At 41.2% G+C, this 24,444-nt stretch overlaps 1 protein-coding gene across 1 annotated transcript in view; it reads left to right on the top strand.

Annotated features, from left to right (window-relative positions):
• adamts18 (ADAM metallopeptidase with thrombospondin type 1 motif, 18) overlaps positions 1 to 24,444 on the top strand; it is a 78,946-nt gene that overhangs the window by 17,520 nt on the left and 36,982 nt on the right. The window contains exons 4-12 of the mRNA XM_050047563.1: positions 3,808 to 4,090; positions 5,343 to 5,557; positions 6,598 to 6,681; positions 6,783 to 6,942; positions 9,189 to 9,294; positions 10,443 to 10,580; positions 10,686 to 10,839; positions 13,170 to 13,265; positions 15,326 to 15,474. Of these exons, the coding sequence (XP_049903520.1) occupies positions 3,808 to 4,090; positions 5,343 to 5,557; positions 6,598 to 6,681; positions 6,783 to 6,942; positions 9,189 to 9,294; positions 10,443 to 10,580; positions 10,686 to 10,839; positions 13,170 to 13,265; positions 15,326 to 15,474 (1,385 nt within the window). The remainder of the gene's footprint in view (positions 1 to 3,807; positions 4,091 to 5,342; positions 5,558 to 6,597; positions 6,682 to 6,782; positions 6,943 to 9,188; positions 9,295 to 10,442; positions 10,581 to 10,685; positions 10,840 to 13,169; positions 13,266 to 15,325; positions 15,475 to 24,444) is intronic.

Below are 24,444 nucleotides of genomic sequence, written 5' to 3'. Positions count from 1 at the left end.
ATGGTTGTTTGTCTCTATGTGTCAGCCCTGCGATAGTCTGGCGACCTGTCCAGGGTGTACCCTGCCTCTCGCCTGATGTCAGCTGGGATAGGCTCCAGCCCCCCTGCGACCCTCAAGAGGATGAAGCGGTTAGAAGATGAATGAATGAATGCATAACCATTACTCATTTCCATGTATTTTTTTTTTTTTGTCAAGGAGCCACTGGAGAGGTGCTAAAGAGCCACATGTGGCTCCGGAGCCTCAGGTTGCCTACCCCTGGCCTATGTTAAAATACAGTATAGCTGTTTCATTAGGTGATTGGGCATTATCGGGCCACATGATTATGTGCATTCATTTTCTGTCTCCATTACTAGCAGCCACGACTAACAATTAAAAGCTTTGAGATGATTAAGTGTTTTTATTAAGAGAAAATTTCTTTTTTTCCCCGTCATGATTTCAGTGTGCACACAACATTAGCGTCACATAGCCAGCTACAAGGTTACTTCGAGGCAAAGTATCATGGGAGTAAAGTTAGAAATAAATAGACTTGGGATAGTTTTAAATCTTTTTTAATGTGTTGTCATGTATGACAAAGCCCAATATTAAACTTTTAGTAGACTACTTGATTACTGTAATCAAACTATTGAAACAGCATTTGTATCGGAATGACTTTGTCCCAAACATTTTGATCCATATAAGCAGTTGATCCCCGTAACCTTGATCACTAAAGCGGTTTTTACTGTACAATATAATCTTATATTTAGGTGTAAAACTCTTATTTTCATGTCATATTAATAAGCTCGGTCTAATTTTCTAAAGCCGTTGGTTGAGGGGAGCAAAAATTATGAAATTATCTCTCAGTGTTGCGGGATGATAACACTGATAATGTTTGACAGAAGGAGCTGTCAAAAAAATCAAAAATTAAAAGTGTTTCATCTTTAAAAGAGGAATATTTGATGAGGTGTATATTTTTACAGGTCAGGTCCGTTGTAAATGCCAGACAGAAAGACAGATGAAAAGATGGGTAAATGAGAGGCGACAGCAGTGTGTGCTGATGGGAGACACCTCCTTTGACCTCCTCGAGCTCTGTTTTGAATTCCAATCTATTTTGGGAAGCGGCAGTCATTTTTGCCAAGGACCTTCTCTTTCTTAATTCAAGTCTTTGATTTGATATATTTTATTCATGGCCCAGGGGGTACATTTTCTTTCCAACCTTGTGCTCGCAGGTGGAGCCTTTCATTGCGATGCCGGGGGAGCAGGTAGCTGTGAAGTATCTAGCTCAAGGTTGTTTTGGCAGGTACTGATGTGCTGGAGTTCAAACCATTGACGCTGCAGAACAAAACTTTCAACCACTGGACCATGTGGACCTTACATGTAGTCAAAATAATGAAGTTTGACAGTTAACTTCCTGTAAAAGGAACCATGGAAGATTGATGGATGGAGAGGATGATTTATGAACAGATGAAAGATGTGCTGGCAGCTGGACGGTTAGAAGGATGGATGGATGGAAGGACAGAGGGATGGATGGATGGTTGGAGGGATGGATGGGGCTGATGATGGCAGCCTGCCATGTATCCAGGCACTGTTTTGACAACAAGAGCCTCGCCATGGCTTCCCTTTTGTCTTGCCTCTGTTTATTTTGCCACCTGCTATACTCTGGGGGGAATGGGGTCAGCTCAACAGGAGCAGGGCCCTGTCACACACACACACACACACACACACACACACACACACACACACACACACACACACACACACACCTCAGTAGGTTTCTGGGGAAGTATATGACACAGACATGTACACAAAAAGGTCAGAGGTCATTGGGTCAATGGGTGCACGTATGTGTTTTTGATAAACTCAGTGAGCATCTGCTCCTATGGATGTGTGTGTGTGTCTGATTGATTGCACAGCTATTTTGTGTGCATTTGGTGGGTGGTGGAGTGAATTAGGTAGAATTCCATGGTCAGACGGAATGTTTAAGGTTCAGTAGCTCAGTGTCTCAGTTCAGAGGGCAGCTCAGGCAACTCCACTAAAACAAAGACCCAAAACACAGTCTGCTGCTGTGACAATATGGTAGTAAGCTGGACATGTTAATTTGCGTTGTACTTCTTCTGTGGACAAAACATGTAAACAAAGGCAGGAGCTATGCAAATTTTGCCCTTTCTCTGCAGCAGTGAAGTCAAATGTTGAATGTTAATATGACAAGAAAAACCATCTCAAAACAAAATGAATGTAGTCATTACAGCTGCAACTAATAATTATATTCACTGTCCATTAAACTGTTGATTATTATGGTGAAAAATATCTATCAGTGCTTCTCAAAACCCAAGAGGATGCTTTAAAATGTCATGCTGGTTCACAGTTCAAAAGTATTAAGTTCTACAAGAAACCAGAAAATATTCACATTTAAGAAGCTGAAATCTGAGAATTTTTACTTTTTTCTTTAAGAATTACTTAAACCGATTGATCAATTATCAAATTAGCTGGTGATAAATTGAGTAGCTGACATCTAGTGTAAGTGATTAACCCTGTATCACCTGGTAAAATTGGCTTGATTTCTTTCAAAAACATGGGAAGAAGGCAATTGACGAGAGGAGAAAGTACCCAAAAAATTTGCAAGAAATTAGTAAAAAGAGAAAATTAGGTAAAAAAAAAAAAAAAAAGTTTAAAACAAACAAACAAGGAAATGGAAAAAAGTGCATTATAAATTATAATAATTCTGAGCTGGAATTTTAAAAATATGATAATAATAATAATAATAATAATAATAATGATAATAATTATAAATATAGTTTTTGTGGGACATTTTTTTTTACCAAGTTGCTCATTGGCTTTTTTCCTATGTTTTTTTTTTCTAAAGAAATTGCACCTTGCTCAGGGTTCAAGGGTTCAAATACTTGCGAAAGGCATCTGAAAGCAGCACAAGAAAAGTGATGTCGCTCAGGGTTTCAGAGGGTTAATTGATTAGCCACTGCAGCTCTAGTAGCCGTATGTGCAATCAGTGGAACATTAGCTGACTTTTTCAAAGTGACATATAAGTGTCAAGGAGTAGATGAATGAGAAAAAATCTTTGTTTTTTCATTTAGAGTTAGAACTCAGATAAGCATTTGTAGGACCAAACATTACGTCCAAACCAATTCTCTTCCCTATTTGATTTTCAAAATTGAATGAAATATTGAAAAAGAACAATTACAAAATAAACTTTATTTTGAAGAACAAAGCCAGGAACTTCTACAACAATGTTGTAATTGATGATAAAAAACAACAAGTCCTGCAGTGTAGTCTGCTTTGAGTTAATTATGTTTTGAGGTAAAGCCCTGACCTGATCTGTCTCTGGTTGGACACATTTTAGATGATGTTAAAATCAATTAAAAACAAAGCTCAGCTCGGTAATTTCACGCTATTCTGTCTTCCAACCAAATAAGACATCATCTCCTTTCAACAGCTGTACACTGTCACACTATGCACATCTGCCTAATGTTAGGGTAGGTGGTAAGTGTAGATAGGGCTGATTTGGGTGGGTTTGGAAATGAAATGTGTGTTAGCTCTCTGTTTCGAGTTGGAATGATTGTTGGCTTCATTCAAAAGCTGCTTCAGCTTTAGTACACTGTAGCTCTGTTAAAGCCAGACGGAGACTGGACAACTGTGCTTTCAAATACCATTGCAGAAGTAGTTTCTGCACAGTATGTGAGGCGCACTGCATGAGATTTATAAAACATATATGATACACAGTTATCCACTGGTGTGGTGTACATTTTTTAACCAGGTTTTGTGGGTAATCTGTGGTTTTCACTCATTGTCCATGTATTTTGTGTGTGTGTCTTCCAGTCAGGTCTGATCCGTGTGTCTCAGGAGGAGTATCTGATTGCCCCGCTACCCCAACACCTGGCTCAGCAACACAACTACAGCGCCCCTGAGGGTCACCATCCGCATGTAGTCTACAAACGCTCAGCGGAACACATCGTCCACAGAAGATCGAGCAGCCCAGAGAACACCGCTTCTTCCACACCTGACAACCCGTACCTCCACCATCACCAGCAGCAGCAGCATCACCATGACTACCAGCATGGAAAGCTGCAGAGGCAACACTTCTGCGGACGCCGCAAGCAATGTATGTAAGGGAACCTAATATTCCTTTTATTTCACCATCTGTGTGTATTTATGTTGAGGAAGTGATGTAATGGTTTATTGAGTTGTCAGTTCATGCACTCTTCAGCCAAATTATACATACCAACAAGTCTTAGGTCTGCAGACATGACTGCTGTGTAGGATGTAAATCAGACAGATCAGCATTTTTAGCCACTCATTTGCTATTTTATCATGTCCTTTAAAACACCACAAACATTAAAGAGTTTACAGAGGTTTCCCTGAAGTGCACACCATGAATTAACACGTGGTAAACATGCATGCGACTGCAACATGCATAATTCAGATAATTATTCACAGCACTATTAACTCTAAGTATGCAAATACAACATTATGATTGTATTTTAAAAATGCATTATAGTGTGAGGAGAACTGAAGAGAGTTCCCTGAGGTGCTGGTAGCTCCATGTTGCTTTGCTATTGTGAATTTATGATGTAATCTATCAAAGCAACAACGTAATATAAAGGTAATAATCATATAGGAATATAGGAGGGACTGAAGGGAGTTCACCCTGGTGCTCAGGATGCAACTGTTTACTGAACAATAGTATACAGTAGCATACAGTGTAGGATCTTACTGGTTTACATTGAAACCAAAGGCTGTAGTTTTTGACTTGTTATTGACTTTCTTGTCTCAGTATAAACTTTATTTGGCCATCCATATACCAAAAAAGGACGATTCTATTTAGATTCTGTTGTGCCAGGGTAAAGAAAAGCAGTTTGCCCATTATGACACACTACATATTAGCCTGAGGTCTCTGTAACATAAAGCATTGTCACAGCATTATTGCATATTATCAGCACTCCATAACATGAAATGTTAATTTAATATTTTATAGAGTGGTTAACCCTAAACCACTGCAGTCTCTAGATATGTCTGCATTCATTATGAAGATTAATGTCTGTATTAAATGTTTTTGAGTGTACTGTGTCCATTGTATTCAGCCTAAGGCTACTGAACCCTCAGGCTGGTTCACAGTTTTATCTACCCTTCTAGTGGTGAGAGGTAGGAAGCAGCGTGGGGAGTGAATTTCCTGTCCTTTCAACACCAGAGCCTGTACTCTTATCACCCGGCACGAGCCAGGAAAAAGACAGTTCATTCATTTGACCCTCACTGCCAAGTTCTCTCTCTCTCTCTCTCTCTCTCTTGCTCTGTCTGTATCGTTCTCCCTCCCTCTGTCTCTCCTCCCTTCCGTCCTTCCCTTTTTGCCCTCCTAGACGCTCCCAAGCCTCCCGCTGAGGAGCGTTTCATCATGCCCGATGAGTTTGCGATACCTGAGGCAGACGGGCCAGGAAGGGCAAAGAGATCGCCCATTAACTCCAACAGGGTGGGGGGCCTGAATGTGGAGACCCTGGTGGTGGCAGACAGGAAGATGCTGGAGAAACACGGCAGGGACAACGTCACCACCTATGTCCTCACCGTCATGAATATGGTGAGGGTGGGAGAAGGGAGGGGAAAGAGAGGAGGAAATAGCATGTAACATAGATCTGTTGTACTGCTCTATTGCTCTTATTGTTCATTTATGTAACGTAGGAGAGTCAATAGAACGGTACAACCACTGGCACTTTATGCCAAAGTGGCAAATGATGAGTCAGCAGAAGTTACACAGGCTACCTAAATGCTAAAACCTGATTAAGCAGAAGTTTTGTCTAAATTAATATTCTTAATGAATTTGATGTCAAAATTTGGAGGGAAGGTTAGTAAGCTACAAGTCTGTTTCAAGTTTTTTCAAATTGAAAAGGCATGTGAAAATGGACAAAGAAACATTGATCGGCAAGCCCAACAGCATTTTTCCCTTTGCTGTACAGTGCTTTGGTCACTTTCCAAGGACAGTTGTAGTATTCACTTCTTTACTGTTAACACTGTTTCCAGTACAAAGTAGCCCACTGATGTCTTCTTTCTGTCATCAAAACTGATGTAACGCTGAAAACACACGAAGCAGTGTCAAAGTGTCGCTTGCTGCAATAATAACATTCTTCTGTGGCTGCGAGGCGTGTAAATGTGTTTCAGGTGGGAAGAAATTCTTTGTAACATAGGTCAACAGGCCACAGGAGTCACAGCACTTTGTTAAGTGATTGGTTGTGTGTATTCTCTGGCCACTATCTGCAGCTAAAAGTTTAACTGTCCCCAACTTTTAATTTAGCAAAATGTAACGGCTGTGGCTCAGAGTGGCCCCTGCAGCTTTCCATAGACATTGCATGGCAGCTTGCTGCAGGCCGCACTTCACCACTGCTTAGTGTGTTTTCAGCATATGAGCTTAAAGAGTTTGACCTTTACCGTCCATATTTTTGGGTGCAAGAAATGTTCATGATCTAGGAAGTGGAGTCTCTTCTGCTTTTCTATCTGTAAGCTAGCCCAGATTAGAACATTACATTGTATTTCGCCACATAAAATTAGTGCAATCAGAAAACCATAGCTATTAGATTTGACATGTGGGATATTTCTACTTAAACTGTTTTCTACTCTTTTCAGGTTTCCAGTCTTTTCAAAGATGGCACCATTGGGACAGACATCAACATAGTGGTGGTTAGCTTGTTGCTACTGGAACAGGACCCAGTGAGTGGACTCAGACTATAGTTCTGCAAATTTGTGTTGTTTTGCACTGGGCACTGGTGACTGGTAGCTCTGTATCTGTAATTTTTTCCCTTCATTCCCAGTTGGGCTTGACCATCAATCACCATGCTGACCAGTCCCTCAACAGTTTCTGTCAGTGGCAGTCAGGTCTGGTGGGGAAAGGTGGTAAACGGCATGACCACGCGGTTCTCCTCACCGGACTGGACATCTGTTCCTGGAAGAATGAGCCCTGTGACACCCTGGGTGAGACTGTGCTCAGCTACCCTTTACAAGCCAAACATCCTATTTTTTTACCAAGTGGAAAGCAGCAGTTGATACTGTGGAGTATGACGAAGGTTTTAGGAGATGTGCGAGCTGTCTTCCGTGGTGACAACCAAGAATCCACTGCATGACATAAATGTTGTAATTTTTGGCATGTAGACAGGTGTAGAGGTGATACTGTGGGTGCAGACATTACAAGAAGGAGTGAAGGAAGTTTGACAGGTGCAAGCAGAAGGGATTGTAAGTGAAGAATGGTACCACTGTGACCGAAAGCTACATTTTATTGGAGCGTTTTTACAATATCTTAAAGCCAGGCATGTGTGACTTTTTTGGCATTTTGCCTTTCTTGGATTGTGACTGCGTAGATGCAGACAGGAAACATCAGAGAGGGTATAACATGCAAACATGTTGCTTGGCCAGAAATGCAAACATGACCTTGATTAACTGTCACTTGAAGGGAGCTTATCAAAAAGTATCCTGCCAGAGGGACAAAGTACAATTACATCTCGGCAGCACTGAAGGGGAAAACAGTTCATCGCTCTCCAGTGACTTTGTATTGCATGAAAGTGCCTCCTTTTCAGTTCTGTCTCCTATAGCAAACAACAGAAAAATGCCTAAAAGCTGCTGTGTGGTTGGATGCACTACCAACAGGTTAAGGAATACAGAACTAAGTTTTTATGAACTTCTGAACCTAGAACTGAGCCTTTAAGAAGACATATATGGATGCGGATGTGAGATTAGTCGGCACTGAGTTTTAAGGAGAGACCAAATAAGTGACCGATATAAAAAAAGAGGTAGCCACCCGAACATTTTCACTAGCCTCCATGCTGCTTTCTACTGTTTACTACCTTGTTTTTGAGCATCGTTATGATACTGAACATGACAGATCACTGGCTCGTTTTAGCAGATTTTCCTGTGATTAAAAAACCTGCATTTACATGCTAATTTCTGTAAGATAAAAGATAAGCAAGGTAAGAAGGAGGGACACTGCGATAGACAATTTTGTTTTTCAACTTAATGTTAATATACCTTTTCCTCTTTGGTAGATGGATGCTAAAATAATCCTCTAACATGCTGAAATCTAACATTTGTAGCTAGTTACAGGCATTTAGTTAGCGTGTCATGCCTTGGTTGCAAATCCTCTCGCCTGTTGTTTTCCCCTCTGGTGTGCATGGTTTTCAGTGACATGTTGCGCTCGGTCTCTAAGGTAGTCTATCATCTGTCATAATTTTATATGAGAAATCTGTGTGAAAAACAACAAATGTGCAAAACACCTGGGTCTGAATAAGCAAGGTGAAAAATCTGCAACAGTGTAACAAATGAAGTGACCAGTGATGCACTTTAGGGTGAGTTTTTTTCAGTGTATCTATACATCTTGAGGCCTGTAGGTACAAAAGGCAGCTGGAACAACATCAACGTAGCCAACTAAGCTTGACTAATACCATAATCATATTGCTTTCACACCACTAATTGTTAGTAATCTCAGGACAGCACTTTATCTCATTCACTGCATGAGTAAAAAAGGTGAAAGGTGACTCACATTCTGAATTATTTATTAAATTTATGTAACTTCCGTATTTATGTATGTTCTGCCAGTGTTATTAAAGTTTAACATCTGGCTCTTTAAGTCACAGGCTCATTCATCAGCCACATACTGATGTTTCTACTGTACATGTTCTTATATTTTTGGGTCCATTGGGAGAAACTGCTGCCAAAAAAGACAGTGAGAAAAAACAGTAACCACAGGATATTTTCATCAGCTTGTTCAGTAAATCTTTTTCCTAATGCTGTCGGTCTGCCTTCAGCAGTTGTCCTCCTCTAAACTGATTGGCTTTCAAAGTCTAGGAACAAACTTAAGTAAAGTTGTCCAGGGCTTGTGAGATTGCTCTTTGCAGCTGGTGTGAAATCCCCTTTTATGCAAGCATACATGTGCGCAATATGCAAATATGACAGACAGTTGCTGCCTGCCAAATTTGTCAGGTTTCAACGGAAAGAATGTGCTCAGTTACACCACAGAGACAGAGAAAATGATTTTATGTTACAGACTTGAGGTTTTATTATTATTTTATTATCCTTACCTTACCTCACTGCCTCACCTTGCCTTACCATACCCTATCTTACCTTACCTTACCTTACCTTACCTTACCTCACCTTGCCTCGCCTCACCTTACCATACCCTATCTTACCTTACCTTACCTTATTTGTCTTTTTTCTCTTTCCCTCTGCAGGTTTTGCCCCCATTAGTGGAATGTGCAGCAAGTACAGGAGTTGTACCATCAATGAGGATACAGGACTGGGCTTGGCCTTCACCATTGCTCACGAGTCTGGACACAAGTATGTTTTAACAAAAACTGCATCACGGCAAGCTTTACAAGTCACACAGTTTCTGAACTCCACAATAGACCACACAGACTTAAACAGATGAAACCATGTCAGGCTGGAGTGTTACTTTAGAGCCAGTCACTATATTGGCTCTGTGTTGTGAGTGGATGTAATGAATCTATATTTAATGAAATAAATGTGGTCTGATTTAAAGAAACAAATATACTCTGAAATAAGAGCATTACGTTAGAGCACTACCTCATCCAACCCGTGACACTTTATGAGAGAATAATGGAAACTGCCTCAGGCCACATGGCCCTGTGTTTGTGTTTATACGTTTCCTATGAGATAGGAGGACCTTTATTTTTGATATTTTTTTGATTTCATGTTGTGGTTAAACTCTTCTGTCTGTCTGGCATGCTCTCAACACAACATAGGGACAACGTGTTGTTTTTACTTCACCCAGGTGATAATATGTCAGAATATTTATTAGCTGCAATACCCTAATGAATTTAGCCAGCTCCATAGAAGGCATGCCCAGAAACAACTTGACTCAAGGGCTAATACTGTTAATCATTGACAAATTCAAGAAAAAAGTAATTACTAAACACATGGTGCAGCAATGAATAAGTAAAGAAAAAAACTTAGCTACGCACATTAGCAAGCATATTGATTTTCTGATAACTCCAACAAGCTGTAGTTTCATGATTTTATAGTGTTGCATGAAAATGGTGGGTAAACAATGACATCAGTTTGATCATCACAAGGACAATTGTCATTTTCTTTTTCTTAAAGGTGTTCTATGTGAACTTAAGACTGAAGAGTTGTCTGAACATGGTTCTCAATTAGGAGGGAGCTGAGCTGGTGGCTCGTAGCCAATGGTGCTAACTCCATAATCAGTGTTAATCAACGGCAGCAGTGTTGACAGAGCTAATGGTGTTAACCAGAGAGGCACCCGAGGTTGGGCGCTATGCTTCCATGATGAAGCCGTCCCAGTATCAGTTGTAACTGCTGGATGAGTGCAGTGCAAAGTCGCTACGTTGAGCTAGCCAGTGGGATACGCGTGGACTAACATGCACATGTGACTAGGCCGGCTTACCTCAACAAACCACAGAAACTTTGAACTTTAAAGTCACTTGTTTCTTTTCATTTCTTTCCAGTTTTGGGATGATCCATGATGGTGAGGGGAATCCATGTCGCAAGACAGAAGGCAACATTATGTCTCCCACTCTGGCTGGAAACAACGGGGTCTTCTTCTGGTCCACCTGCAGTCGACAGTACCTCAGCCGCTTCCTTGGGTAGGCCTAGACGCCTTGTGCAAGTGCACCAACACTGTCACATTTGCCAGTCAGTTGTCGTTGCTCGCTTTTTGACTGACACAGGTGGTTTGCTGTGCTCACCAGAACAGCCCAGGCATCCTGTCTGATTGACGAGCCCAAGCAGATTGGTCAGTACAAGTATCCTGAACAGCTTCCTGGGCAGCTGTATGATGCAGACACACAGTGCAAATGGCAGTTTGGCTCCAAGGCCAAACTTTGCGGCCTTGATTTTGTCAAGGTGAGATATTCATTTTATAAATTTTTAGCACGGGTTAAACAATGAAACATTTTTATATTTACAGTGGATTAGGCTATATGACTAAATATATGTGACAAGGTTCACTCTTGACAAACCCATAGAGAATTATCATCTGCCCCTGTAGAACTCTTAAGCTCGATGCAACTCTCTAGCATCTATAAGTACATTGTTTTGTTTTACTGGCCACAATTTTTTTTGGTTCACTCTCACTGCTCTCAGTAGTTTTTTTTGGGCAAAAATGCTAAAAAAATCCACTATATTCTGCTTCCCCAGCACCAAACGGCAGAGACAGTAATAGCTGGTGAATGAAGTGGAGCATTTAGCAGCTAAAGAGCCAGATATTTCCCTCAGGAGTTGGTGGAGAACAAACAGAGATAAAAGGAGCAAAAATATTGGACATACATTTATCAGGTGGACACAAATACTCCAACTTCCAAAAAGTCAGAGTCCTAGTGTTGTTTTATATCTGCTGGATGTGCCAAATTGCAACTGTTTGCTAACAATCAATCAATCATACCAACTTAAAAGGCGATGATATATCTGTGTTTAACTGGGGTGTTCTTTTGACAGTATCTGTAAGTTTCTTTTTTTGATAAAGTTCTGACTAAAATTGCAGCATGTTGTACAAACCAGAAAATACATTATACACTAAAGCAGGAAGAGTAAGGAAAGGAGAAAGGATCATTCCTACAATAGATCATTAAACTAACCTTGTGTATTGCAGTTACAAAGAACCAAATCTATAGAAGCTGAATAGTCCTGGTTTTACATAGACCCCAACATTCCTAAATCAAGCATTTTTCATGCGTCCCTTTGACTAAACTGAGACTCACTAGATGAGCCTCCAGTAATGAGATGGAGCACCTAGCTCATACAGGGGCAGCAATTGTCTGCTTTGCAGCGCTAATGATGCAGTGCTAAATTGGCACTTTATTAATTAGCGTGATCTTTGCACAACAACCTCAAACCCCCCACATTTGACCCACCATTGAAATGCATTCCATAAATTGAATGGGAATCCCCAGCCTTGCCCCCCTTCACAAAGCCTTGTGGTCTTGGTATAAGCCTTTATAATGGATGCATTCAGTGATTTTGATTCACATGTAAATGCTGTTTAAAATACTATGGGGTATCCTCTCCAGGGCTGTAATTGCTGGGAAATCGACTTTGCCAAATGGTATATATGTCGGATTAGCCCACGTGACATTGCCTTGGCTATTCACCACTTCTCTAAATCCGGGCTATGTTTCCCTAACAGAAGATCAAATACTACATCTGCATTTCTTAGACCTGTGTGCAAGTCGGTGGGTGGTGAATTAACCTATACACTGATTAACAGTGGATTTAGGGCTGCCTTTCACACTTTTTTTTTGTCCCCGATGGGATCATGTAAAATAATTTTAGCATGCCGGTATGGCTGTCAACCACCTGCTTGGCATCAGAGAATGGGGGAAAAGACTTAAACACACACACACACACACACACACGTAGTGACACACACACACACACACACACACACACACACACACACACACATAAACACATGCACACACGCACACACACACATTTACTTTGGTCACTTTTGGGGAAATTTCATAGACTTACATTCATTTCCTGGAGTCTAACCCCTAACGCTAACCGCTACTTGCCTAACCCTAACCCATCCCTAACCCTAATCTAAGCCTAACCTTAACCACTGACTCAAAAATGAGCTTTTTTCCAACTGGGGACACAGCTTTTGTCCCCAGTTGGACAAGCCGTCCTCAATTAACTGGTCTTTAGTCTGAAATGTGTAACCAAAGGTAGCCTAAGTCACACACACAAACACTGATGCACATACACACTTGAGCAGTCTCTTCTACTCCTACTCTCCCTCCTTTCTGGTTTCTCTCTCGTTGCCAGTTGCTGTTGGGCGGGTTGCCAGACTCTGCCGCCTGTCTTTCGACCCCAGCTCTCCCTCTGTGCTCACTCGCTCGCTCTGTCTCCGTATTGTTGGGTCAGATGACACATACAATTATATCCCGTTTCATTAAAGAAGTACAGTGATTAGATTTGACACCACGGCTTTGTGGAGAAGCTTATCCCCGGTTATCAGGGTGGTGGGGGCTTATTGACCAGCGTGATGGTGGTCCTGGCAGGAAGCAGGTGCTGTTGGGTCAAGGGAGAGGAGAGAGGGGAGAGGGGAGGAACACGATGCCAAAAGGCCGTCAGTCTGCGGTCATAAGAAAACCGATGATGGTAAAAAAAAGACCATGTCTGACAGACATCTCATCCTGTGTGTGTATGTGTGTGTTTGACTTATTTGACAGGACATCTGCAAGTCGCTGTGGTGTCATCGCACAGGGCACCGATGCGAGACCAAGTTCATGCCTGCTGCAGAAGGCACCAGCTGTGGTCCTGACATGGTGAGGAAATGATTTCTTGTTCCTGTGAAGAATCGCAGCAGCCAGTCACTCATTCTGTTGCCTGAAAATATTACTCACTTTACTAATTAGACACCATGCATACATTTCTAAAAGTGATAAAGGGACAAGCATGTGCCTGACAGTGTCTCATTTGGATGCATAATATAATTATGTTTTGTGTATAACGGGCTATCATTCCTATTCACAGTGTTGGAATCAGCTCATACTGATGTTCGGCCAATGAATCGGTGCATCCATAGTTTAGTCATCAATAAATGTAAATGCAATGTTGAGATAATCAAAGAATGCAAACAATTATGTTACATTTTGGAACAACTTGTTATATTATAAGATAACTGCCATCAAAAATGAACTTTATACATTACAGCGTTACCTTCTAAGAGAAGTAACTTGTGAGAGTATCTTTTCATTACCTCCTAGTTTCATCTGGGAGATGGTCGAGTAGTGAGCTCACTGCACTGTGTGTATCTAATAAATAAACAAAAGAAGCTCACGAAAGGAAAGTTTTCCCTTATAAAACAGAACAAAACAACTGTAAACCAATCCAAGGTTCTCCCTTTCACCAAACTGAGACTAGCTTAATTGCCTTGTGAACTCATTGTAAAACACCTCATTCAAACTTAGTCTCTCCACTGTTCCAGCAGTCACCAACTCTGGTTTGGTTGAAATAAACCCTTAATTCACCAAGTCAGATGTGAAAATGTGCTTCATGTACATGCTGTTTATCCCTGCGGTCTCTCCCCATTGTCTCCGTCTGCCTCTCAGCTGACTGCTGAACAGCTGCCTGCTGAGCAGCGGTCTCGCTCATTCTTTGGAGGCAGCTACAGTACATCATGTTTCAACAATCATCCAATTAATGGCAACAAAAAACCATGGCAAAACGGTCATATTTTAAAAGTAAAAGGTTGTATTTTTGAAAAAGTAACCTATAAACTGATGACTTGGATTACAAAACTAACAAGTTCCATTACTCATTAGGACTTTTACCACCAACTGCCTGTTGCTAATGATAATATTGCACTTACTAAGTTATTTGCTGAGATGTGAGAATTGTGTGATATCCCTAAACTGAAGTCAGATGAGCAAGAAAGTTTTAAAGGAAAAGTTTGACATTTGGTAAAAATGCCTACTTGCAGAAAGTTAGATGAGAAGATTGATACCACTCTAGAGTGGTATCAATCTTCTCATCTAACTCTTGGCAAGGCAGAGTATAATCTTATTTCCCCAAATGCAAAACATATTGCATACTTATTTAAATGAGGGAAAACCCTAAATTCACTACCAAACTGTCTTTTTAAAATCACAGTTTATGGACACACTTCCTAATTCAACTTCGATGTAATGTGTTTGTTGTAACTGTAAGTGTAATGACAGATTTTTACTGACATTTCAGGTGGTTTAGATAAATCAGGCTTTGTTGTTGTGGTGTGATGGTGTTCCCTGATGATGGTAATTACTTTAGTGAGTAAAATCTTGTGATAATACCCTATTGATATAAGAGACAAGTGTCATAAATCATAATCTTCCTTTTAGTTAAAGCACTCTCACTTTCCTGAGCCAATGTAAATCCTTGCTTATAAAGGCAGAGGAGACAGCTCAAACTGGATTCTTTTATTTGGAATTTATTAAAAGTCAATTACTAATATCAATCAAAACTTAGTTCTGTATTCATTCCTGCTGCTCACACATGCATGTACCTGCAGAAGCATTTTTGCTCCTTCCAGCTGGACACAGAACGGCCGTACCTCCTCACATATCGAAAGATGATATTTAGAAAGAGAGAGAGGTGGTGATGTGTGTGAGTGCAGGGTTTGGCTTGGATCGGCCCAGGTGTGGTGCATGTGTATGAGTATGTGTGTGTGTGCGCGTGTGTGTTTTGGCTGTAGATTGAGATGTGGGTGTCCAGGTGTGGTGCTGGGCATTTGTCCAAACCAGGAAACTCAGGCAAGAAGCCCAGGCCAACGCTCAAGTTCTGATAAGAAAGCTATTTCTGTGTCTTTTGTTCCTCATTAATATCCTCCTCTCTTTGTTTCCTCCAGTGGTGTCGAAGGGGTCAGTGTGTAAAATACGGGGAGCACGGTCCTAGGGCGGTCCATGGTCAGTGGTCAGCCTGGTCACAGTGGTCTGACTGCTCGAGAACCTGTGGAGGAGGTGTCATGTACAGGGAGCGCTCCTGCAACAGCCCGAGGTATACAAACTTGCACACACTCACATAATCTTCAAATTCATCACCTCCTTTTTAATGTTATTAACTAGCCAAACAGATGACAAAATGATTCATGTTGTCATGCGGCTGCCTCTACTATGAAAATCTGAGTTGCAGTTTGGGCCAGAAAGCAATTCTTGAAAGCCTCGTGTCCCAAAATCCTTCCTTTCTGAACACCTGAAAGCGCTGCCTGCCAGGTAGCTGTCAGCACAGACAAGCACACACATACTCTACATGCACACACACATACACATGCGCCTGATAACGGCTCTCATCAGTCAGGCTGACAGTCCAGACAGACAGACAATCTCTCCCCGTGCTCCAGACGAGGAAAACCTTCTAATAGCATGCTCTTTTCTCTGAAAGCTGCCAAGACAGTCAGCAAATGTCCCCCATTGCTGCTCACTCACACAAACATAATTCTGCAGACCCAGATCCCACAGTGCATATCTCTGTGTTAGCACAGGGCTCTGTGCATGTCATTACAGGCACGTGAGAGATCCTTAGTTTTAATGTTGTGTTTCATAAGAGATGTACAGTCCCTTATTGTTATTCCCCTGAACACTCGGGAGATTTATTACATGTTCTGCGTTTATTTCACTTTCATACAATAGATTTATTGTTGTTGTGTCACAATGGTGCGATCAGCTAATTGATTGTCTCAGCCTGCAGTTAGTTAGCAAGCCCCCACAACACTGGCCCTTTAAATGTAACACAGGACAAGCAGGATGTCTGCAATGGGATATTTAGAGAAAGGATTAATTTACTGATCATTCATGCAATTTCAGCCCCTCGCCTGCCTGTACTGTAGAATGCGTAATCCATGGACCAAAGTCAGTCTTACAGAGGTCGTGTTCAACACTGACATTATGTTGCAATTATATGCAATGTTTGAGCACGTTTTGTTGTTGTTAAGGGTTTAAAGTATTCTCCTTGAAGAACTTGTGTTTATACTAGCAATTTCCTCCATACTGTAACTCAGGAACAGTCATGATGGGCATGGTGGAACCAATTAACTTTGTTTTTATTTTCGCCTGTGGGATCCATGGCCAATCACCAAGAAACAGAGTCAACACAAATTCTTAGACAGCACCTCTAATGTTTTTCCTAGTTGCGTTCCTAGCCAGCTGTCAAGAGGATTTTAAGCACTCTTGATATTTAATATTTTTAAAAAATGAGGAGGAATTGATTTGGAGATCTAGTGAGATGTCTGTCCAGCTAATGTTGAGCAGAGTTCATGCTGTTTGAAGCCAAACACTGAATGTCTCACTCAGTAGTATCCTAATGGATCAACCTGTGGCTCTGCAACTATTAAAGGAAACAGCGTTGCCACATATGCACAACTCAAATTCATGCATGAGCACACACATCCTCACATACAGTATAACCAGAAACTCATACCACAATAATAAGAATCCTGACTAATGGCTAACATCCAAGGCTACCACCACCTTGATTGGTGGACAGATCTCAGACTTCATCACAGACAATCTGCTGTTCGGGTTGTGCTGTTAATGATTGCCATCATTTAGGAATTAGTCATAGCAGGTTAGATCATAGTGACATGTCACATCCAATCCTACATGTCTGCACACAGACTCGTGCATTTCTGTGTGTTTAAATGCAGGTGAGATGACAAGGATACAGGGGACACAGTTGCTCTCTTAATTACAGCTGCCCCTGTACACTGCCTTTGAGCCAAGTAGAGTCTGCATATGCGACTTGAATATCAGAATGACTTCATACCATCATCTTTTCATCTAACATCGGCTTTTACACAACCTCCATGGTTGTCAATCACATACTGTATATGGGTGCCTACACTGAGTCACCGTAGGACTAAATAACAAGGACATCTGAAGAATATAATGCTATTTAAGAAATTAGAGACTTCAACTACATTTATATCTAACTTCATAATGACATTTCAACTGCTTTCAGTGGTCTCACAATGTCTTACTCTGCAATTCACACTTCAGCTAGTTTCAGTGCTTAAATATCAACTGACAGACTCACTGCTTTCACTTCTTACTTAGTTTCCACCTGGCAATTTCATTGCTTTCAGTGGTCACACATATTCTGACATGTCTTTCATCTCTTGCTCTAAAGTTTGCAGTTTAACCACTTTCAGGGCTTTCACTTCAACTGACAGTTTCACTGCTTTCATTTCTTATTCTTTGCAACACTTCTGCCTCTGGTTAAAACCCAGTGTTCTCACCCAGATGCGCTTTTAGGTACCGTCATTTGGCACCAATGGATTTAACGTAGATCAGTGCTCAGTAGTACTGATGTAATTTGGTTGGTATCTTTAAAAGTACCGAGTTCAGTTTCCAACCCAAGTTGCCATAAGCAACCATTTTGAGAAACTGACAACCAATCTTTTGCCTTTGGTTGCTGTTACAGTCAGAACCAAATGCAGACATTTCTAGACGTGTTGGTGCACTCACTGGTGTGCACACAGGCATCTATTTTCATGCCAAGGCAAACAAAGTTGTTTGACTGTCTGGGGAAAAGTTTGACTAACCAGTCAATATCACATACAAATGTGCAGATTTATTAAACTGACAAAAAAATTTGTTTACTCAAAAGCTCAAAATATTGCTCAAAATATAAGGTGAATTAAAAATGGCAACCATATTTTCAGTTTCAGCAGCCAAATGGCTGCCAACCTGGCAACAACTTTTAAAACTTAATATTAAGCCCTCTCTGACACAACTTACACTTGTATCACTTTCAAATCTCAGTTCTTCACTTTTGGAAAAAAAAAAACAAAAACAAGAAACCTCTATAGCTCCTTTAACTTCCACAACTTAAAGTGTTTATACATAATTTACTCCGACTGCTTCCAGTGTTTACATTTCAGCTGACACTTAAACTGAAATCATCCTTCAGTTTATAGAGTTGAACTAGCACTAATTTCCTTTGGGACATTGACTTCACCTACACTTTCAACTTCTCGCTTTTCTCAAACTTTCACTGCTTTATTTCCATTTGAATCTTCACTTCCTCACAGCCCTTTCACCCCAAGTTATACTTCCGTTGATCTCATTTTTATTGGCTTTTCAACTTCATTCATACTGACACTTAAAATTAACTTTCAACTTCTTTTAGCACCTGAATTTCAACTGCCATTTCAACATCTTTCAGTAATTGTGTATGGACTTACACTACAACTATAACTTATTTCAGTTATTACTGTTTAAAGCACATATACATTTTCTTGAGAAAATGTAGCCTTTCAGGTTTTTATGTTTTCTTTTTTTATTTAATCATATCCACTCTATTAAAGCGTCTGTCCAGATACTCAGTTTATTGTCCTCTTTACTCCACCGGCTTCATCACTGCATACTTAACAGCCGGGCAGACACTGATGTGGCTATTCCGTCCGTCACAGCCGACTCGTCTCTTAATCCTCGCAAGGGATCAAAGACCAAAAGGTTTCAGAGGCAGACCGGCCCTCATATGATACACATTATACACCAGAACTGGCAGACCAAAAAGGGCCACAGAGCTCTTTAAACCAGGTTAGCTGTCAAGTTCATTTATCATTCCTGTGGCACTAAAGAGTGCTTTGTAGCAGCAGCTGCTGAAAAAATGGGTTGATGCTGCTAAATGGTGAGTTAAGGGGTCAGTGGGACAGAGAGGGGATGGAAAGATGGGGAGGGATAAACATCAAACCCAAGTCATGATACCATTTGTATTACTTGTCAGATCCCTTAGAACTCTTGTGCGAAGACAATAACATTAGGCTGGTTTATGTCTTAATATGACATATCTTCCCGTCTGTCACCATCCTCAACCCTACCACAACACACATCTCCACCAATACAATCCAGCCACCGAAACACACTCAGACCATATCCCAGCTGCAGCATGTACCCCTGAGTCACGTTTTAGCCCCTGAGTCAGAGTGTGTTTGTCCCCAGTAATCTGCGATTATTTTGGCAGGGCCCCTCTGCTCTTAATCTGAGCAGAACAAGAAGGATTAGCCTGAATCTGACTGCTTGTCTCTAATGTCATCTTCACCCCCAAACTGAACTGTCTGGACAGTCTGGGCTCTCCTCTTCAAAAATCACTAACACTTTTTAAGCAGACTTGCAGGATGTGTAGATACATGCATTAAAGGCATGTATGGGAATCCATATCTTCAATTTTAGGTGAAATCTAATAAAACCCTTCATTATTTGGAAGTTGACCACACAGGTATGGCAGTTTCTTGTACATTTTGACCTCTGCCCTACTATAACATCCTCACTCAGCGGGAGAAGTCTTTAAAATCATTCATTTGATTTTGCACAAACTCATCCATTTAATGAGGCCAGCATGTATCTTCTGCTGAGTCTTGTAAAAGAGTTCTATTGGATCAGCCGATTAAAGCCATCCCATCGAGGAGTTTCTTCGAGACGGAAAATGAATCTTCTCCTCGTCCCCCCCTCCACTTCGCTCCTCACTCCTCCATTCCCTGTAGACCACCTGCCAGATCAAACACAGTCAACCTAATCCTCACCAACAAGGAGATTAGGTTCACGATCTTGACCTGATTTTGTAGGGAGCACATTTTGTCACACACTCGATTTAAAGGGAGTAAGGGGTGTACTATGAGGGGGTGATGGTGTGATGTCTCCTTGTAGACTTGTAAAGGAGTTTTGCAGGGGTTAGGTCTGTAGCAGAGCAGCAGAATGTGGATCTATGTAGGAAGCTGTGAGAGAAACAGGGGGAGAGCAGGTGACTCAAGAAGAAGACAAGACTAGACCTCTGACCTACAGGAGTTTACTCCCAGCTTCTGTCGCCGAACAGATTTAGCAGACTCCTAGGACATTTAAGCATACTTAAGGGTCCTGAGGGCTGTGTTGGAGTTGGGGTGTAGAGACAGGAAAGGAATGACTGAAACCCAAACTGAAAACTTGTCATATCTGGTTTCTGTCTTTTTGTTAGGAGTAGATTTACAGTTGCAATGATACTGGAGGATCCAGGGAGAGAAGAGCAGTGGAGAAGACTAAGAAGAACTTTGGAAGAGAAACCAGGGGCCATATTCACGAATACATATTCTAGTATGTATTCATATTAGTCTAAAAAAGGAAGTAGTCCTAGCCAAGGTTTCAGAAAATTCTCAGAGCAACTCCAAGCAAGAAAGGGACTGAGACTTTTACCACAGGCTGTTTTCTTGTATTACCACTGGACAGTGTTCGCAGAATCAGGCCCGGAGCTTCCCTTTTACACATACAGCACACAACAGGAGATTATTGGTGTCATAAGTGTTCTCACCTACTGGAAATACCCTGTTTCCGTTTGGTCAAGTTAAGGGGTGGTGCTTGGGAAAAGTGTGCAGTGATATGGATTACACGTAATCACATAGCTGGTTCTTAATTTGGTCAACAAACAACAGTCTCTGGCCATTCCTTGAGTTTGTCTGATGATTTTGGATTTGGCTCTTACCGACAGAAGTTCCTGAATCTTGTAATGTCTCCAGTAAGATATTTTTGTTGCTGCCTTTGTGTAAATGAATGACCCTTGGACGTTTGTTTTCTTCCGTTCTATGCGAGACGAATGGTTAGAACGTCATCAAAACACCTACTTGCTTGCTGTTAATTCTGGGGACAATTACCTGCTCTATTCACACATGGGCTCGATCGAACACACAGACTGTATAAGGGTGCTGGGAGGGTAAAGTTCATTTATTGTCCTGATTCTCACACGCATACAGCTCCTACATGTCTATGTAAGTTCAGGTTTGCAGTGCATGTGTGACAGTGGGTTTAGTGAGAAGGTGTGGTTGACCTTGTTGCCAGATATGATGCATTATTTTAGAAGGTGTGATCGGTTGAGCCTGCAAGGTGTGGACATCCAGTGGAAATAAAATGAACTGCATCACAATATAAGACTGTGAAAGTATAGTCTCGCCACCAGACAATCAGAGATCTCCGCCTTCTGATAGTCTGGGGACACTCCTTTCTAAAGTGTGTTTAACACACCGGAGAAAACGGCCGGCAACAAAGCAACGCCTCTTGCATTTTTTAAAAGGACACGCCCTCCCGGAAATGTGCGCTCCTCCTTTTCTCGTCCGCAAGAAAACAAACACACACAGAGAGCTTGAAAATGGATGCCGAGAGATTTAACTCAGTTTGCTCAGTCCACAAGATTGTGGAAATGAAGGACTTACAGCGACTTTGTTTAAAACTTTTAACGTAGTCGGACTATGTTTACGAGCACAAGAGTTCAGCGAGCCACCAAAGGACCGCCCTGCGGATTTACTATTGGTTCTGCAATGTAGGGAGTTTTTTTAAACTCTGAAATTGTATCCGCCCATCTAAACACAAAATCAGGGAGAAAGACATCAGTCTTTAGTTAAGCAAAGCGTCTAAAGACTGACTTGTGAGTGTAGTGAAAGTACTGTATTGTTTGTATGATCACTCTGCTGATGGACTGCATCTGCACTGCACTGTTGCATTTTTCCAGTCCTGTCCTAATCACTTTCATTTCTGGCGTTATAGCGTTAAAGTGTTGGGTGAAAGATGTGAGCACATCGACCGCAAACATTATCCCTGTAGGATCTAATCCATAGTCATAATCATTAACGCATTGTCATTCAGCTTTTGGAGAATATTTCTCCTACGGCTTCGTCTTTCGGCCATTTTTCTACTCTGCTTAAAAAACTCTAAAGCCTAACAGTTTTTCACCTTACGAGTTCTCTCAAGGTCTGAGATGCTTTGCGAATTATCTTCACAAGGATCTAGTCTTGCCTGTAAAGGGAATTTCTTAAAAAAAACATAATAATTCTGAGAATTTTCTTTGAATTTTGTCACTAGAAGCAACTCTTTGTTCTAGGAAGCTGTATAATTATGGCCCCAACAGTGTTGTGAAACTCAGGGTCAGACTGTCCATAATCCATGAAGTGCATTCAACTTTCTCAAGTTAACTGTCCCTCGTCTATGCTCGCTTCTGATCAGAGGGCCTTGACTGACGGAGTATACAGTGTAGTCCCCCACTAGCCTGCCGTAAGCACATTACCATATGGGCTGCATTTGTCTGCCGCTAAGTCTTAATAGGATCAGGCCTACAAAAACCTGGGCCAATCCCCCCCTCACCAAGGGAAGCAAGATCGGCACTGAGCACATTTACACACATACACACACACACCTTGAATGGAGCTCCATCACTCTTGGCAGCTAAGTCACTGTTTGATTGAGTCCAGGTCTGAATGGAGGGGACGAACGCTTGGAGTGAAATAAAAATGCAGTGAAGCAACATGCTGTTTTGCTTCTGATTGTTGCTAACATTCATTTAATGCAGACATTTTCAATAATGTTGCTTTGGTGAAGGAGATTCAAAGAAATATGCCTCTAGTTGCCTTCTCCTGCTGGTGTTTACTGTTTTCTGTAATGCACTTTTTTCAGTTCCTTTTCCAAAGGGTTTCATTACGTTTTAACACTTAGGGAATTGTCTTTATTAGACTTGTTTGATCAGCATGGTTCCCCAGTCTGTGTGTGTGTGAGAGAGAGAGTCTGTGTGTGCGCAGACCACTTTGGTAAATAGCTAAACTCAATTTTCTCTGCTGGTGGTTGTGTTGGAATGCCTGGCAGGAGTCTAGAAAGCCTGAGAAGTCAGACATGGCACTCTAATGTTTACTAAATATCAAGACTTTGCTTGTCTTTTTCTAACAAGTGGTGATTGCTTTTATCCTTTTAATGGCATATTAAAGCTCCATTACCTGTTTATGTTCTGTACCAGCTGTTCCCGTGTGGTTAGAGAAGTGTTGATTTGGTATGCTGAGGAGACATCAGACATAGCATGCAAACTTCTCTTTGACAGTCCTATTTTAAACCAACATGGTCTTTAATCCTGATTAAAACTCTAATTTACACATTGATCAGGGCTGACACCATACTGACAGATAAGATGGTGTCATTTTGATGAATTAAGGCAGCACATTTGTCATGGATGAAGGAAAATGTAAGAGACACTTCTCTGATAATATCTTGGATTTTATTATGCTCTGAAAGAATTTGTCTTGGCTCATCAGTCACACTGATTGCGAGATGTGCGAAGTTGCCCTGCGAAGCTTTAAAGCTGCCCTGTTTTCTAAAAGTTCTCTAAAAACAAATGAATGCATGTTCCTCCTCATTAAACATTTGCAGTTTTTTAAAACTTTACTTTGGCAAGTGTTTGAGGACTCTCTGATTGTCTTGCCGAACCCTTTATACACACTTTCAACAAGTCTGCAAAACAGCAGCGACAGTGAGAATCAGATAATGAACAAAAACATGGAGGGAGTTGGAAAGATGATATGACCTTTAAATATTGTTCACACATTAGTAACCAATGTTATGTACATATGTGTGCTTACTTGTCTTATTAAGGTGACCTCTATTTTGATTTGGTTCAACATGATGAAGGTTATGTTGTTAAAAGTCTGTGAAGGTTCTATGTCTAGGGTTACATCCACACTAATAATTTTAAAACACATAACTATTGCTATATTTACGCCTAGCGTCCCTACTACTCCGGAACCCCTAAAATGGAGACCATTGAAAACGCTGCTGACCCCATATTAATTTGAAAATGTTGGGGTTGCCTTTTAGTCTGAGCAGGTGGAAATGAAGACTTTTGAAAACAATGATGCAAACACCCATCTTCACTCCCTGATTGTGTCTCCTTGGTCACAATGTGTATAGCTAGGTCAACTTACCTTTCGTGACTTCGATCTTCTTGGGTGGGTACTTCCTTCCCACAGCTATGTCTTTTTCTGGCAATGGATAATGCTCCTAGTTGGTAACGCTCTGATATGTTACTATATTTGCTTTGCAATAACTCCCACTCTTCCGCCACACTGACCACCTTATGCACATGTGTTACTTTCAGTAACAGTTCCACCTCTTTATTGGTCTAAGCAAGGAAATCTCCGGTCTTACTTTTTGCCATCTCTGTAGCATTTCCTGTAACTAAGCAACCAAC

Source organism: Epinephelus moara, chromosome 1 (assembly GCF_006386435.1).
Source record: "Epinephelus moara isolate mb chromosome 1, YSFRI_EMoa_1.0, whole genome shotgun sequence".
In the NCBI taxonomy this organism is placed as follows: Eukaryota; Metazoa; Chordata; class Actinopteri; order Perciformes; family Serranidae; genus Epinephelus; species Epinephelus moara.
The sequence above is the reverse complement of the archived record's forward strand: the minus strand, read 5'-3'. Positions and strand labels throughout refer to the sequence as shown.